The 18,185-nt window shown below is 40.4% G+C and overlaps 1 protein-coding gene and 1 long non-coding RNA gene across 2 annotated transcripts; both read right to left on the bottom strand.

Annotated features, from left to right (window-relative positions):
• Nucleotides 1-3,425: 3,425 nt before the first annotated feature.
• LOC149841588 (uncharacterized) lies at nt 3,426-3,682 on the bottom strand. The gene is made up of 2 exons (XR_016431193.1): nt 3,599-3,682; nt 3,426-3,491 (listed from the first exon to the last, which is right to left on the bottom strand). It is a non-coding gene; the product is annotated as an uncharacterized LOC149841588 (long non-coding RNA).
• An 11,741-nt stretch (nt 3,683-15,423) lies between these two features.
• LOC149841589 (vicilin-like seed storage protein At2g18540) lies at nt 15,424-17,820 on the bottom strand. Its single transcript, XM_090002170.1, has 5 exons — nt 17,535-17,820; nt 17,290-17,468; nt 16,647-16,739; nt 16,230-16,541; nt 15,424-16,125 (listed from the first exon to the last, which is right to left on the bottom strand). Exons 1-5 carry the CDS (start codon nt 17,818-17,820, stop codon nt 15,424-15,426), a joined length of 1,572 nt encoding a protein of 523 aa, XP_089858296.1.
• Nucleotides 17,821-18,185: the final 365 nt, after the last annotated feature.

Below are 18,185 nucleotides of genomic sequence, written 5' to 3' on the forward strand. Positions count from 1 at the left end.
GCTCTCTTTAGTATATTACTATTAGTAAACCGAATTTATTTTACCTAATTAACAAGGTCTTTCATACATGCTTCATCCGACTACCAAACATTGGCAAGCGGTGAAACAGATTCTACGAAACTTATACTATTGATTATGAATTCTCCATTTCTCCATCACCAAACTTCACTATCAATGCTTTTATGGAGGCTGACTGGGTTGGATGCTCATATGACAGGAAATCCACCGGGGCCTATGGTGTTCATTGGGCCCAATCTTGTCTCATGGAGCTTGAGAAAACAGCAGGCTGTGGCTCACTCCAGTATTGAATCTAAATATTGCACTCCAATGCAACAAAAGAAGTCATATAGCTCAGATTTCTTCTTCATGAACTTGTGTTTCAAACCTGCCGGAACCCATCCTTTGGTGTGACAATGTTGGTGCAACTTGTCAGCTCATTCAGTCTTCCATCCTCACAGTAAGAATATCGGAATAGACGTGCATTTAGTTCGAGACAAAATTGCTTGTCAAGTACATCTCTACAAAAGATCAAGTTGCAGACATCCACACCAAAACTCTCACAGCTGCTCAGTTTGTTGATCTCAGATCCAAGCTCAATGTACTCTCCCACACATTGTGCTTGCGGGGGCTGTTAGAGTACGAGATTCTGGAGCTCTCACCGAGGTCGATACAGCCCCAAAACTCATTAAGAAAGTTGGTGTCAAACAGATAAACACCAACAGCTGCAAAGATTTATCAGAAAGGGAAACAAAAAATCAGAAAGATATCAAATCTTCTAGTGTTTCAATTACCTTGATTCAAAGAGATCCTTAAGGAAATATGTTGATAATGAATTTCTTCCAAAATCATGTAACCGATTTTCTATATCAGTGGAAACCTCCTCCACACGTTAATAGAGGAATGTGATCATTCTCACTGAACCACATTATACCTTCTTGCGTGTTATTCCATTTTAGTTTTATACCACTAGAACGGTGACTGCAAGAGGCTAAAAATAGCGCGGAAGAAGTCACCAACCGTAACAAATGAAAAAAAAAGGCATTAATTTAATATGGAGAAATCTTTTAGCTTTTCAAGCGGGGAACTCGAGTTTTCTTGTGGCAGAAAAGACAAATCGGTTCCCACTCATCCCCAATGTCATCCCTATCTTCATACCCTTTATTGAAATTTCATTGATGTGATCGAACCGGACTCCTCAGATGTGAAGAACAACATTTAAATTGCTGAAATCTAACTTGTATCATTTATTTAGTGAAGATCAACTTTTAAATGGCTGAAATCCTACTCGTGTGTAGAACTTTTTGATGCTTCAAAAATCAACAGTTGACAAAACACAAAATTCAGTGATTTAAACAATACTATTTTTCCATTGTAAAAATGTGATCCAGGAGTGAGTCGATATCCACTACAAGAATTACATTATCCGCCGCTAATTTGTCGTTAAAATTGTTAGCGACGGATAGGTGACAGATTAGCAATGGATAACGTCCATCGTAATTTCCCGGTCGCTAATTAACGACAGAAAAAATCTGTCGCTACTTCCATCGCTAAATTGTGAGGGATTAGCGAATGTCACAATTCGTCGCTAAATAACGATTGATTTTGTATTTGTGACATATATAAATTCGTCGCTAATCCATCGCTACAATTTATCAACGGATAATATCCGCCACTAAATTGCATCGCTATTTTGTGCCTGAATTTTTGCTGAATTTTAGCGACGGATACATATTCGTCGCTAATCCATCGTAAAATTTTAAAAAAAATAAAAAAAAAAATTGTTTGAAATATAAATATCGATTTTTTTTTCTCGTTGTACAAATTATATAAGTTGTGTATAGACAAAGAACACATAAAAAAAACGTATACAAAAAAAAAAATCTTCCATACCTGGAACAAGACTTGGGATGTTTTTGCAAATAATTAGTTCTCTGGAAACTGTGCCTGAAGCAAGAACCGCTTGAATGAGAATCACCAATTTCAATTTTTCAAAAAGAAGGCAGAGTATCACTAACCATTCAATATATTCCTGATAGTTCCATTTGGACTCCTCCACATCGACTTCAGGTTGAACTCCTTGACACGGGCTTCATATGTCATGCATTAACTGGTAAAGACAGAGCTATGCAAAAAAAGATGAAGATGAACTGACTTAAATAACAAATTGTGCAAATTACAGTAGATGTATACCTGGAGTTATAGTTGCACACTTGATAGCTACATTATACCTGAAGATAAGACATGTCAACATTGGAACACCGAGGTTCACAACTATGAGATCAAATAAGCAGTTTTTGAAGAAGAGAGGTAGAAATTGCCTTTGAATTACCTCTACAATGGAGATTCCTAGGTGCAAGTTTACTCAAAAAGTATGTAAGAAAACATGGAAATTAAAAAGATCAGCAACTTATCCCAAGAAGGTTTCTTTGATTCAATTAATAAATAAAAAACAAGTTAAGCAACAGACAAAGAATGGCTTTCAAGTTTCATTAAAACCTAATGCCCCCTGCATAAGTTGCTATGCACAGAACAATAAACTAAGTGAATGACGAGGAGAGAGAACGTGAAGAATATGAACATTACTTCAGAGTAGCTTCAGCACTCTCAATAGTAACTTTGTCATCAGTAGCATCTCGATTAGGAAGCCCAAGGTCAAAATACTTTGTCCAGCTCAAGGAAAGGAAAAATTAGCTGTAATATACATCAAAGTACTACAATTAGACAATGTGACTGACAAACTGAGAAATGTTATGAAGAGGAAATCCAATTATGAAAGATGCCCATCACTGGTCACCTTGTCCTTGATCATTTGCCAAAAGACTCGAGTCATTTCATCCCCTGCAGAGAAAACAAAGATTCTAGATTATAACAAAGATATTAATTGATAAAGAAATTGTTCCCAAAATTCATGTGATGTCTACAATGATCTAACAAGTTCCAAAGTTGTGGTCAATGGGCCTTTTTTTGTTGTCAAATTAGGTTTAAGATTGAAAGGGTTTGGTACCAAGTGTACTGGTGTGAATCTACTGGCTGCAAGAAGGGTGGATATTGATAGATGGTGTGACACCCTTCACTGAGATGCTGACTCTGCCGTTTCTGGCATCATCATTGCCACATGACTGTCTGGAAGGGTGTGTGCTTGTATACATGAATAAGTATGTATATAATATCGAATTGTTTGAAGAAGTCCACACACACACACACACACACACACACATATATATATATATATATATGCATGATCATATGTTATCTAGAAAATTGCTTTTAAGAGAATCATATGCATGATCATTCCTAGTGATTTATCAGCATCAGCTATGTTTTCTATACATCAACTAAACATCGCATTATATTCCAACAGAAAGGAAACCTACTTCTTCACGAACTGGAGTCAACCGCACATTTGACATGTAGCTCCTTATGACTTTTGGCGAAGCTATCTCTTCAGCTTCAGATCCTGACTCTGCAGTTGAGGTATCGCCTCCCTTCATCTGATCCAACCATGAAACAAAATAAATTTTGTAACTGCCACACCAAATGATATAAGAATAGCCAAACTTGTTTCTGCTAAAAAGGAAAAGTTTGCCTCAGGACACACCAGTGGGTAACTTGGCTTTGTATAAGCAATTACTTTTCCTTCAGCATTTGAAACAGTAACAATTTGTCTGGCACACTGCGCTTCCCCACTAAGAACCATCTATAAGCCAGCAATCACAGGCAAGTCATAATCTCAAACATATGGAGTTAAAACAACTGTGAGAAAGATAACAATCGTTAAAGGTTTACATGGAATATAAACAAAATCAATAAGACTTTTAATATATTTGGGTCTTTCCATGAACCTTTATCAGACCTCATGCATCCAGCTTGATCAAGACACGTACAAGTACCACCAAGAAATTCTGGCAATTCACTGATAGAAAAACACAATATCTTTGGAAACAGAGGATAAGAATGAAGATACTTTAACATAAAAAATAATGCCGTAGCAATGTTTTCAGTAATCACACAGAAGTCAATGCACGACATTTGTGGATAACTAGTTGAATTAAGAAAACAATGCCACCTTCATCCTGTTACATCTTATGTGCTATCTTTACAAACATCCATCATCACTACTGCACAGCTTACCCAGGTCAACCTTAACCCCCAAGGATGGCTTCAAGTCTCCATTGGCAGTTTTTCATCTGACTGTAAAAAAACTATACCCCCTTGGGAGCCATTTAGTTTTGATCAAAAGAACACCACATCAATGTGCAGAAGCTAAAGACCTTGAAATCCTCATTGTTAGTTTTGGGTCTTGTTCTTGCAAGTCACTTCAAGAGCAAAGTGTCGAAGATCAGAACCAAAAACTATGATATAACATTTATCCACAGATGGTGACCATGAAATTAGATTTTCTCACATAACACCAAACTTCCTGTCCATTTCCAGTGCATCTTGTTGAGTGGCAGCACGGTGAGGACATCAGCTCTGAATCTATTTCAATCAATATTTACACCAGGAAATTGAGCAACTTCCTGGAGAAGAGCAAGTATTGTTGTAGCGGTGTACCTATAAAACAAGTCATCCATGAGATCACCCAAAACAAAAGATTCTAGTTACCATTTTCTGGATGCATATGATCTGTTAAAAAAAGTTTTGACAGGTGGGTTAGCTTCATAACATACAAAAGAAACTAATAGAAGCACCTACTTGATGCTTTTCAAGAACTGTCACATGGTTATTTGATTTTCGACAGGGTAGGTGGCTTGCTCATAATGAAGACAAGATGTGCCACTATAATTTCCCCAAAAAATTTAGAGCAACATTTATAAAAAAAAAATTGAAGTTAGTAGCATGATAACAAACCGATGACAACAACTGATAAGATGTTCAATCAAAGTCAACCTTTCACACTGACCATACACATGAATCAACAACTATGCATAACAAAACACTTCATACTTGACTAATGGCATGCCAACTTTTACCATTTTCAACTCTTCTCGCTTTATTCACTTGATCACCTTTCTTGGAGGAAGTGTTTAGCAGATGGTAGGTGCTTATTAGAGTTATTCTCCAAAGAATCCCTGGTAAAGAAAGGAAAACTTGGCTAGTATGAAGGAATCTTTCAAGTACCAAATCAATTATAGGAATTAGCTAGTATGAAGGAGTAAGAAAAAGCATAACTGATATTACTGGGTGGCAAGAGTCACTCACTCACAATAGCAAAAGCCCAAAGCCAGGATCGAAATGTCAAAAATTGAGGCTTCAGTCCAATGTCTTGCCGGAGTCTTTAGTTTTCTTCCAATCATTCTGGACATTTGAGAATGCTTTCTTTGAAGCAGAGATTGCATCATCAACCTAATAACCAAACAAACAAAATAATTTTTTGCCTTTAAGCTTAATTAGGACAAGGAGGCAGCAATATCCCTGCTTTCCACTAGATGAAGTGAATGCAACCATTAACAAGTAAGACGTTATGATAATCAAAATAAGGAAACAACTAATGATAAAGGCTAATTCTAAAACAATTAACGATGTGAAAACCTAACCTGAAACTCCTGCACTTCAAACTGAGTGAAGATCATTAAGATATTGTAAGTGCTAGGCAAATGGATTAGATAAGGGTACCACCATGAACCTCTCCCTTTACATACTTCAGACAATAAACATACAGCCAACACCTGTAGAATTATTAGCAAATGGCAAATGGATGCTACTAACTTCAAATTCAAATATAGAGCATGCTACATCTTCCAAATTGTTTTATTGTCTCTCAGTGTCTTGGCTAGTTTTATTATTCTTTCTCAGGCTTGGGCTTGATCTTCATCACCACTATACAAATCAAAGCATAAAAAAGCGTAAGAGAGCCTGAAAGTGCAGATTCAAAAGTACACATTGAGATCAGATCACAATCAAAATTTGCACTAAAATCAAGTACACATTGAGATCAGATCACATTGAAAGACTTCTAACAATGCTTGTACGGAGCTCACTCAATTTGGTTTGTTCAAGCAGCTAACTTGATTTTAGTGCCAGCTACAAAAACAAGATAAGAAATTTTCAGAGAAACAAAAAAGTACAAAAAGGATAATGGTTTCCATTTGTTTTTCCAAGATTATTTCTCACAATTTCGATTTTGGTAGAAGTTTCCTCATTGTAACTACTTTGGTCAGATCATGCTAAACTTTGTGTACTTGCTATTTTATATGATACACAATATAGTTAGCCTGTAAAACTGACAAGAAGGCATCCACATAAATTCCCTATCCGTCTGACTGGAATATGGAAGCTAGAAAAAGACAACCATATAAGTATGCTTTTGTTTGATTTTCTATCATACTGTCAATAACAAAAACCTCCTAACATCTTCTAGGGATCATAAAAGAAGGAAATTAAGTCAAGAGCATATGATGCACTGCATTTACACAATAATACAAAACAATGCTCTGTTTGAGATGAAGTTTAGGTATGACCTCAGAGCAGCTTGTGTGATTGAGTGCTCAGAAGCGAATTAGTTTATCCCTGTAGGCAACAGGATTAGGGTAAACTAGTGCTTCCATCAGACGAAGAATCAACTTATTTTTGCTTCGCACGCCCTGCAATGTGCACAACAATATATTGAATTCCATGTTAACAAGCAGTACCTCCTTTAGGATCCCTTTCCCCGATTAAAGGGCATTAGAAGTGGTACAACCATTGGAAAAGAAATGGTGTGAAAGGGAAGTGGCAAATGGAAATAGACAAAGGGTTCAGAAATCCCAAACATACCTGATGAGAAAGGACCATGTTGTTGGGTGTAAGAAGTAGAGGTGAGAGAGAATTCAAATAAAGAAAACGTGGGTTGTTTTTCCTTTTTGGAAAAAGGTTGGACTTGATGATGTGGAATAGTCCCATATTGAAGAGGTTTGAGTTTGTTGTAGGCTTTATAACCTACATGTAAACTCTTACACTTGTTCCTAAGAACAAGAGGATGGGATGACTACCACACATGTGTGCGCGCCTGCCCACCGGGCCGGGCTCGTGTTGGCCCTTTAGGGCCATTTCCAATTAAGACCAAAGTACTTTTTTGCCCAAAGTTTCTGTGTTTATTTGGATGCATTAATGGGTTATGAGAAATGATAACGGGCTTCCACGGTTTGTAACCGTTTGTGAGTTATAAAAGCGTGGTTAGGGCTGGGGTTACGCAGATTCTAGAGACACAACATTTTGAGGATTCAAGACTCTGTGTTTTCTCTCCCTGTTGCTATCGCTCTCTATCTCTCCTGGGTTTTCCCTGAAGGGGTTTTTCTGCACAACGGTTCATGGAGGTTGTCTTCGAAGGACGATCCGTCGGAGTGCACCGGTTCTGATCATCGAGGCTATTGTATCCTGGGGGAAGGACATTGGACCTTGTTTGCACTGTATGTGGGGGCGAATCTTCTCTAAGGGGAGTACTTTCGTACACCTTAGCCTATTACATAATATAAACATGTTCCTATTGTTTTTATTGTGTTCTATGCAACTGTTTCATGATTTTCTTTTGTCTGGATTTTGGTATGATGCAGAAACCGACATGTTTGCTCCCTGTTCTTGTTTCAATCAATTGTTTATAATGATTTTCATGTTGATTTATTTCTTGATTTATATCATGTTGTTGATTGTGAAACTGCGTGATCTGAAAAACGATCCAACAGTCTTAGAGAAGATTCGAAGCATGTCGACTTCTTCTGCTTTTGTACCAAAAGTGGACATGTCCAGTATGCCGAAAAAGTTTGTCGATCAGAATTTCAAGCGTTGGCAGCAACACATGAAAATTTGGTTCACTACGATAAGATTATTATCTGTTTTAAAAATCGACTGCCCTTCAGTTTCTGAAACTGACCCTGATCCTGCTGCGGTTAGTGTTGCGGTACAGTGGAAAGAGAAGGACAATATGTACTGTGGCTGGATATTGTTGGCTTTGTTCAATACATTGTTTGATGTATACTGTTCCTCGTCTACCACTGCTAAAGCTTTATGGGATCAACTTGACAAGGAGTACAATACTGAAGACCAAGGTCTTGAAAAGTACTCGGTTGCCAAGTTTCTGAAATATCAGATGGTAGAAGGCAAGTCGGTCACTGAGCAAGCACATGAGTTTCTGTTGTTGCTCTGCAGTTTGGCTGAGGCTGATATGAAACTTCCTGAGAAGTTTCAAGTAATGACCATCGTGGAGAAATTTCTTAAGTCTTCGGTAGACTTTGGTATGTCTCTCAAGCACCGTAGAGGGAAGATCTCCCTGAATGATCTTATGGTAGCCATAACCATTGAAGAAGGGTATAGGATCCAGAAACAGGTTGTGATACCAACTGAACAACCTAAAGTGAACATGATGACCGGATCTTTTAAAGACAAGGGACAAAAACCAAAATCTGTAATGAAAAACCAATTTAAATCTAAGGCCAAAATCTAGAAAAAGGCAAAGAACAAACCGTGCTGAAATTGTGGGCAGGTTGGGCACTGGGCTAAGGAATATCCTTCCAAAAAGGCCAAAGCTCATGGGACCACAGATGGAACGCCTCAAGTCAATATGGTGACTGAGGTCGTTGGGACCAGTATTGGGTATGTTTCTATTAACCCACAAATCTATCACGTTTATGAGCCAACTGAGTGGTTGGTTGACACTGGGGTTAATATGCACGTTTGTGCTGATAAGTCTGTCTTTGTCTCATACGAGGCTGCTGCAGGCAGATCCGTGACTATGGACAATTCAACGACTGCAAAGGTGTTAGGGATTGGATGCGTGGATCTGAAGTTTCCTTCAAGACGAGTTCTATCTTTACACAAAGTGCACCATATGACTGTAGTTAGAAGAAAAATTTTAAGTGGTTCATGTCTTGTTAGAGAGAGTTATGAATTTAACTTTAAATGTAATAAAGTTGTTATTTTACATTCTGAAACCTTTATTGGCAAGGAGGTATTTAGATGATGGTTTGTTTAAATTTCATGTTGAACATGTTTGTAGTGATAAATTAGAAAATGGTGTTTCTTTTGATTGATTGTCTAATGTTATATATAACATAGAATCATCTGATTTGTGGCATAATAGATTAGGTCTTGTGAATTTCAATTCTGTGAAACGCATGATGAACTTAAAAATAATTCTTGAGCATTCCATTAATAAAACTAAAAAAATGTGAAATTTGTGTGCAAGCAAAACAATGTAAAAAAACATTTTCATTCGATTGTTAGAGATTCTGAAATATTGGATCTGGTGCACACATATATTTGTGAGTTTAACAGAGTGTTAACCAGAAATCATAAAAAGTATTTTATCACTTTTATATATGATGACACTAAATACTGTTATGTGTATCTGCTAAAATCAAAAGATGAAGCTTTTAATAAGTTTCTTATTTTTAAGAATGAAGCAGAAATACAAACTGGTAGAAAACTTAAAAGATTGAGGTCTGATAGAGTAGGAGAATATACCTCTAATAAACTTGATGAATATTGTAAATTTGTTGGCATAATTCATGAGTTTACTGCTCCATATTCTCCTCAATCTAATGGGATTGCAGAAAAGAAGAATAGAACCCTAACTAACATGATAAATGCTCTACTTGGGAGTTATGAATTACCTACCTATATGTGGGGAGATGCTCTGAATACAGTTTACCATAGTCTGAATAGAGTTCCTCAGAAGCATAAGGACAGTAGCCCTTTTGAACTCTGGGGAAATAGAAAATCTAGCTTGAAATACCTTAAAGTGTAGGGGTGCCTTGCTAAGGTACTTGTACCAGAGCACAACAGAAAGAAGTTGGGTCATAAAACCATAGATGCTATCTTTTTGGGTTATGTAGAGAACAACTATGCCTACAAGTTATTAGTAATTAGTTCTGAGATATTTGGCATAGATATAAACTCTATTGTTGAGCTTCGAGAAGCTACATTTTTTGATGATGTATTTCCCATTAAAGTTGGTGTACCTCAGAATCTATCTTCTTTAGATATACCTTCAACTTCTGGTTCCATTCCTGAACATGTGGAAAAGATGATAGATGTGGGGGTAGAACCATCGTGTTCCCATCCTAGATCCATTGAGTCTGAGGAAGTGGCTGAACCTAGAAGGAGCAAGAGATCATAAATTACCAAGGATTTGAGAAGTGATTTTATCACTTATCTTATCGAGGATGATCCTCCCACTTTCCGAGATGCTATGGCTTCACCTGAAGCAAGGCGTTGGAAAGAAGCTATAAAGAGTGAAATGGACTTCATTGTCTCTAATGGCACTTGGGAACTGATTGACCCCCCTCGTGGTAGTTCTACTATTGGGTGCAAATGAATCTTTAAGAAGAAGTTGAAACCAGATGGATCCATTGACAAGTACAAGGCAAGACTAGTTGCCAAGGGGTTCAAACAAAATGAGGGAATAGATTATTTTGACACCTATTCTTCGGTTACTCGGATGACCACAATTAGGGTGCTTATTGCACTGGATTTCATTTATGATCTTTTGGTTCATCAAATGGACGTGAAAACTGTTTTCTTGCATGGCGATCTTGAAGAAGAGATCTATATGGATCAATCTGAGGGTTATGTGGCTCCTGGTAATGAAAACAAAGTTTATAGACTTGTTAAGTCATTGTATGGACTAAAACAAGCCCCTAAACAATGGCATGAGAAGTTTGATAATGTTTATCATTTGGCTTTGTTGTCAATAAATCCGATAAGTGTGTTTATTGAAAAGTTAAAAGTGATGGTTGTATCATTTTATACCTGTATGTAGATGATATTCTATTGTTTGGTTCCAATATGGGAATTGTTAATGAGACAAAGTCGTTTTTTAGTAGTAAATTTGATATGAAGGATATGGGTGTTGCAAATGTGATCTTAGGCTTAAAGCTGACTCGTTCAGCTGAGGGGATAGTCATTTCTCAATCTCACTTTGTTGAGAAAGTACCTGAGAAATTTGGCTATAACCAAGAAAGATCTGTAGCAACTCCATATGACCCTTCTATTCCCCTTCATAAGAATACGACTGGTGTCCCTGTGTCTCAATTAAGGTATTCCCAGATTATTGAAAGTTTGATGTATCTTGCAAATTGCACGAGACTGAATATTTCATTTTCTGTGACAAAATTAAGTAGATACACAAGTTATCCAAATCGCACTTATTGGAAGGCATTGGACAGGGTACTTATATACCTGAAAGGAACCATTTCCTTGAGTTTGCATTACAAAAGATTTCCTGCAGTTCTTGAGGGATATAGTGATGCGAGCTGGATAGCCATAAACTCTGGGAGTTCTGGCATGACAGAGTTTGTATTTACCTTAGGTGGTGGCGCAGTCGCTTAGAGATCAGTAAAGCAGACCATCTTATCATGGTCTACTTTTGAGGCTGAACTCTGTGCTTTAGATATCACAGGATTGGAAGCTGAATGGTTAAATGGACTTCTTGAGAAACTTCCTTTAATGAGCAAACCAATTCCTGCAATATCTGTGCATTGTGGCAATATGACTACTATTACAAAGATTAAAAGCACAAAATATAACCAAAAGCAGAAGACACACATCCAAGTCAAAATAAAATTTGTAAGGGAACTGGTGTCTCAGTTGGTGGTTCTCTGGACTATGTTGGATCCAAAGAAAACACAGTTGATCCATTAACGAAAGGACTAGATAAGTCATTAGTCTTGAAATCTAGAGAGGGGATGAGACTGAAACCCGTCAATAGTTTATCTACAGTAGCAACCCAACCTATCTGAGTGGAGATCCCACAAAGTAGGTTCAATGTGGTAATAATAAGCTGTAGGGTGAACTGGATAGCACCTTATTTATGAGATACTATGTATCTGTGTATGTTCCTCTGATTACTCTGGAAAGGTGTTATAGCTGTAAGTTAAAGAAAAGTTAAAACTCTGAATGAGTTCAAAGCCTTCTAGGCGAGATGTTAGCAGTGTATCTCTGGAGAAGCCCACCTATGTGAGTGTGACTGTGTGACCGCACTTTAAGAAATTGGGTTATTCTTGAAGTCACTCATAAAACAAGATTTGAGTGCATAGCCTTTAACGCATCGCTCCTAAACATTACAACCAGAACCTTTATCATGTTGTTACTAATGAACACTCCTACACCAAAGGTTCAAGTTCAAGACTTCAGTTCACTTCGTTCCTGTGGGGGTAACGTTAGTCAACTAAGGCAGTGGTTCAAACCGAAAGGTACCATTATTGAAAGCATATATGTTCTGCTACAAATTATCTTGTCTTGCATCATGGTTTCCTCCCATTTTCATTCTTTGAATTTGTGGGGGAATGTTAGGTGTAAGAAGTAGAGGTGAGAGAGAATTCAAATAAAGAAAACGTGGGTTGTTTTTCCTTTTTGGAAAAAGGTTGGACTTGATGATGTGGAATAGTCCCATATTGAAGATGTTTGAGTTTGTTGTAGGCTTTATAACCTACATGTAAACTCTTACACTTGTTTCTAAGAATAAGAGGATAGGATGACTACCACACACGTGCACGCGCGTGCGCGCCCGCCGTGCCGTACCGAGCCGAGCCATGCCGGGCTCAGGTAATTGGCCCTTTAGGGCCATTTCCAATGAAGACCAAAGTACATTTTTGCCCAAAGTTTCTGTGTTTATTTGGATGCATTAATGGGTTATGAGAAATGATAACGGATCATGACTCCTCGTTATCAGTGTCTGTTATGGATCTTGACTCTTCGAATTCTATAACAGGTCTCAGATTCTGTAACGGGTTCCTTCCACGATTTGTAACCATTCGTGGGTTATAAAAGCGTAGTTAGGGCTGGGGTTACGTAGATTCTAGAGGCACAACATTCTAAGGATTCAAGACTTTGTGTTTTCTCTCCCTGTTGCTCTCACTCTCTCTCTCTCTCTTGGGTTTTCCCTGAAGGGGTTTTTCTGCACAACGGTTCGTAGAGGTTGTCTTCGAAGGACGATCCGTTGGAGTGCACCGATTCTGATCGTCGAGGCCATTGTATCCTAGAGAAAGGACGCCGAACTCTGTTTGCACTGTATGTGGGGGCGAATCTTCTCTAAGGGGAGTACTTTCGTACGCCTTAGCCTATTACATAATCTAAACATGTTTTTATTGTTTTTATTGTGTTTTATGCAACTATTTCGTGATTTGCTTTTGTCTGGATTTTGGTATGATGCGAAAACCGACATGTTTGCTCCCTGTTCTTGTTTCGATCAATTGTTTATCATGATTTCCATGTTGATTTATTTCTTGATTTATATCATGCTATTGATTGTGAAACTGCGTGATCTGAAAAACGATCCAACACATGTCCATAACTTTCAAGAGGTCCTTCTTGCATTGAAGACGAAGTCATTCAATGACATCAGCCTGCAAATAAAAAGCTTATTGTTGGCATGAACATCAAAAGAGGTCTTCAGAGCTGGAATTATCAGCCAGATCAAAATCTGCAAACAAAAATTTCAAACAAGTAGAAGAGGCCAGTAACGGAACAAAGGACGGTGATGACGATGCGGAGGCAGAGGTCGTTGGAGAGGCAGGAGCCTTCGCTGGAGACAGTGGGGAGTAGGAAATAGAGGGGGTCGAGGAAGAGGGCGATGAGGCAGGAGACGAGGAAGACCTTGTACCAGAGGAGGACAAACTCGTTGCGGGGGTCAAGCACCCATGTCTGCCAAGGGCAAAGTCGGTCCAGGAAGGAGTGGGTTGCCGAGGCCGAGGAGGGGGTTGGCTTGTTCAACATCAGCATCGTTCATGGGACGCCTTTGGCTTACTATGGTTAGGGTTAGGGTTAGGAACCGAATTCGGGAGAGGGGAAGGATACCCATCGAAGAGGGGGAAGAGAGAAACATATCGAGATCGAGAGGCATCACAGAGATATCGGCGGAAGAAGGGAGAGAGACAGAGTGAGGGAGGGAGAATTTCATGCCTGCTTTTTTTTATAAAAAATTAGCGATAAAAAAATATTGTCTCAAAATCCATCGCTAATTAGAGACGGAAAAATTCTGTCATTCATCCATCGTGAAGTTGCGACGAAACATTTTTGTCGCTCATCCATCGTTAATTAGTGATGGATTTTGAGACAGAATTTTTTTGTCGCTAATTCTAATTTTTGTGACGGTTAGTTTTCTCTAGCTAATCCATCGCAAATTTGCAACGAAAAAAATCCGTCATAAATTTTTGTCACTAATTAATGTTTTCCTTGTAGTGATCCCTGTTAAATCGACCATAGTGTATCCTAGAGTCAGACTTGATAAGAACTTGTATCATAAGATGACATGGGGAATGTGGAACTGAACTCCAAGAAAGAAGGTAGAAGAGGATAGTGGTCCCCGGGGTGCTTGGAAAGGTGGTGAAACAAACCTCATTTTGCCGATGCCGGGCTTGCCCCGTGAATGTTCTTTGCGGTGTATCCCACTCACCCAGGGTTTACCATCTAGATGGGCAAGCCCATCAAGGGAACTCTGTTTTTAAGCCAGTTCCTCGTAGGGATGTCAATGGGTTCACCCAGGGTTTACCATCTACAAGGGGAAGCCCACTAAGGAAACTCTGTTCTTAAGCCAGTTCCTCATAGCGTTGTCAATGGGTCGGATTCGGGTCCGATTTAAGCATTAACACAATCAGATTCGAGTTTTAATCGGGTTCATATTCGTATTTTAATGAAAACTTGATACTGAATCCGATTTTTAAGTGAATCCAGATTTGGCTGCCGAATCTGTGATTCAGGTTGGATATTGGGTTACATCCAAACACGTTGACATACCTAGTTCCTCGTCATCAAAACGGAAAAAGAACCCTCTTATAGTATAGCGTGGGGGTTGTGCAGCTCACTGTAGCTCATTTTTTTGAGCTATATAGCTGGGGAGTCCGTCTTCCACTATATAAAGCCCAACACAGCACAGCATTAATTTTGGCTTTAGAGAGTCCTTAAATTGCTTGTCATGGTTAATCTGATTTACGATACGTGTCCGATCTCACAGTGGCACTTTCAGGTGACCGTCTTAATGACGCATTGCTTCTGCTAAGGAAACGAGTGGGCTGTAACTCGAGGTTAGACCTGATCAAAAGCGTTGAACAAAAAGCTAGCCCAACGTTCCTAGGGCAGATCAGGTGCAATCACATTGAACACTTTGAGTGTGGCGCTGCACCTGACTGCCCTAATCTCTGGGGTGCAACCTGTCAGATGTGGGCTGCGGCACACTAAAAGTGTGCAATGTGATTCACCTGATCTGCTGTCCAACGTTCCAGTCTGTTTTATATTAAAATGTTAACAACAACGATTATCAATATCCGTTACATATTTTATACATATCCAACATGATAATCACACCATCATTTATTTTGCCAGAGGCAACCCCGAACTTACAAGCATAGTACCTACACAAACATCAAACCATACCCTCCTTTTTAACACACACCACAGCAACCAAGGGAGGAACTTTGCATCAACCATGCCTAGACAGAGGTCGTACAACAACTAATACCATCCCTGCCTTCTTCCTTTGAGGACCTTCCTCCACCCTCTCTCTTCTTCACCTCCTTCCTCTTCCTCTCTCCTTCGAGCCTCCTCTTCCTCTCTTTCTCGTCTCTTTTCTTCTTCTTCTCTTCTTTTTTCTTCCTCCTCCTCCTCCTCCTCCTCCCTCACCCTCGTCTTTTCCTCTTCTCTCTTCTTCCTAGCCTCCTCTTCATCCCTCTCCCTCCTCTCTTGTTCTTCTTCCTCTCTCCTCCTGGCCTGCTCTTCTTCCTCCCTCTGCCTCTCCTTCTCCACCCTCATCAGTTTCTCCTCCTCTGCGGCACAATACGGGCAAGCCAAGATGATGGCATCTGCTTGGGACGACAAGAATTGCCTCACGTAGCTCCTGTTCGCATTGAACGACAGGGACACGATCTCCTCGCCCAGCGTCTGCAGCACGGAACTGCTCCCCGCAAGGAACTGGGGGTGGTTCTTCTTGGACATGGTGCTGAACCCCATGAACACCAGAGAGTCGTTGTCGTACGAGATCTGGGACATGGGCTCGAACCTAGACGCCACGAACACGTCCCCTGGCCCGACCTTGAACCTGCTGCACTTGAAACGATCCGTCTCGTTGGGCGACACGATTTGCACCATGCCTTCCCCGTAGGTCACTATGCCTATCTCGGTCGCCCTCGGGTTCCAATGCGGACCCATCATCGAACCCTGTTAGTAGTCAAATTTAACAAAATTATCCCGTGGTCAGAATCGTCATTTCCAGGAATTTGAGGGTTGTGTACTTGTATTGTATCCGTCCGGCAACTACGCACCTTGGTTAGGTTGACCATGAAAAGGCCGATGTTGGAGCCGTCGAGTGCGCCGAACTCCTTGTGATCGACGGCCAGGCTCCACCCGTAGAAGTTGGAGAAGTCCGGCTTCTTCTTCAGGATGTTGAAGGGCTTGTGCTTCTTGTCCTTATGGTGGTGATGCCCGCCCAGGGCGAACGGCCCGCTCATAACCAGCGACTCGATCAACCTCGACGCCCATTCCAGGCCGTCCGATTCGCTGCCTGTCTTCTCCATGTGCACGATGGCAGGTGTCCTCTCTGCTTTAGCGACCGCCTCCATCACTTCGTCCGAGACCTGATCATTTGGAGATTTGACGAAAAAAACCACAATACAACGCTAGCTCTGACAATTTCCTCATACATGAACAAAATCTTTGGAATACAATAAAGCATTACTAACAGGAAAAGTTACCCGGAAAGCAGTCTGGAGGATCTTGCGATCAAAGCCCAAAACCAGGTCGGTGATTGATGAGTACGTTCCGGTGAAGGGATCCTGCACAGCAACAATTTGTGTGAAATATGACTTCTTCCAGGACGAAGCCACATAGGATTATAAGTCCCTTCGTAGAAAGGTCGGAGCAGTTACCGTCATATTGTATACGACGTTATATTCAGTCGCCACAGCTCATCTCACTTCATGAAGGTATGCTAGAGGCCCACATACACGTATCTCATGGTTTCCAAGTGAGACATGGGGTGGTGATCCAATATAACCAGCGTTCAGTTATATGTTAATATGATCGTAACTGCTATCGATAAGGGGGCCTGAAGTTCGCTCACTAGAACCCCACTAAATTGATGAGCCATGACAATTAGCAGGCAAAACAAGTCGTAATAAATTTGTATCCACTCTTTTCACTCCAGACTTAGAGTTGAAAATGGCAACTCCTGGACCTGTAGACCAGCAGCCACCCTCTCTCTCTCTCACACACACACACGCGCGCGCGCGCGCACACACACACACACACACACACACACACACAGAGAGAGAGAGAGAGAGAGAGAGAGAGAGAGAGAGAGAGGTTTGGGCTTAATTTTCTTACAGTAATATCATCATCCTTTTTGTTGGTGAAGATGGCGTGTAATCTGAGTTTCTCACGGGACTGAGAGGGCTCGCTTTGGGCGTAAAAAACTGAACCAGCAGGAAGGCTAAACACGTCCCCTTGCTCCATACTGATACGGTTCATCTTACTCTCATCAATCCATCCCAAATTTCCCCTGCCTGCACCGTATTATAACAAGTTAACAACCACCTAGCGATCAGAGAGAGAGAGAGAGAGAGAGAGACCTGTTTGAACATAGACCACCATGTCCGAGTGAAGCAAGACCGGAAGAAACACAGAGCTCGGCTCCAACGAGAAGAAATGGAGCTGGTAGTTCCTGCCGTAGGCGTCGCCAACTTTCACAGCCGACACCTGGCCGCAATCGGATGACGAGAGGATTTTGCGATGGTCCTTCTTAACGAAGCGGCCATGACTGAGAGCGCCACGAGATTGATGCGCCGCTATCTGAGGGGACACAACCACCAGGAAGAAGAAGAAGAATAAAAGCAGCACACCCCACCCACCAGCCATCTCTCTTTCTCTCTCTGGCGCGCGCGCTACGCTACTTAGGGTAAAGAGGCTGTGGCAGTAAGGGATTTTATAGTGGAGGGTGGAGTTGTGAAAAAAGGAGATGACCAAGACGATGAGGTGCCTATGATCGTGCTTCTCATGCTCGCCACGTGCTAGCCTGCATGCCCGTACGTGGCGACGAGCTCTACTGGTTTTGTGGCATGGAAGAACGGGGCAGCGGGTGTGGTGGTTACGATTCATGATCTTCGGGGTTGGTTCAAAATTCAAATCTCCCCAACTTAAGCAGTTTGTAGCGAATCTTCAAACTTCAAGGACCCTCTTTTGTAAATCTACGAAAGGGAAACAGCGAGTCCGCTTTTATGATG

Source organism: Nuphar pumila, chromosome 3, assembly GCF_984573655.1.
Source record: "Nuphar pumila chromosome 3, dmNupPumi1.hap1.1, whole genome shotgun sequence".
In the NCBI taxonomy this organism is placed as follows: domain Eukaryota; kingdom Viridiplantae; phylum Streptophyta; class Magnoliopsida; order Nymphaeales; family Nymphaeaceae; genus Nuphar; species Nuphar pumila.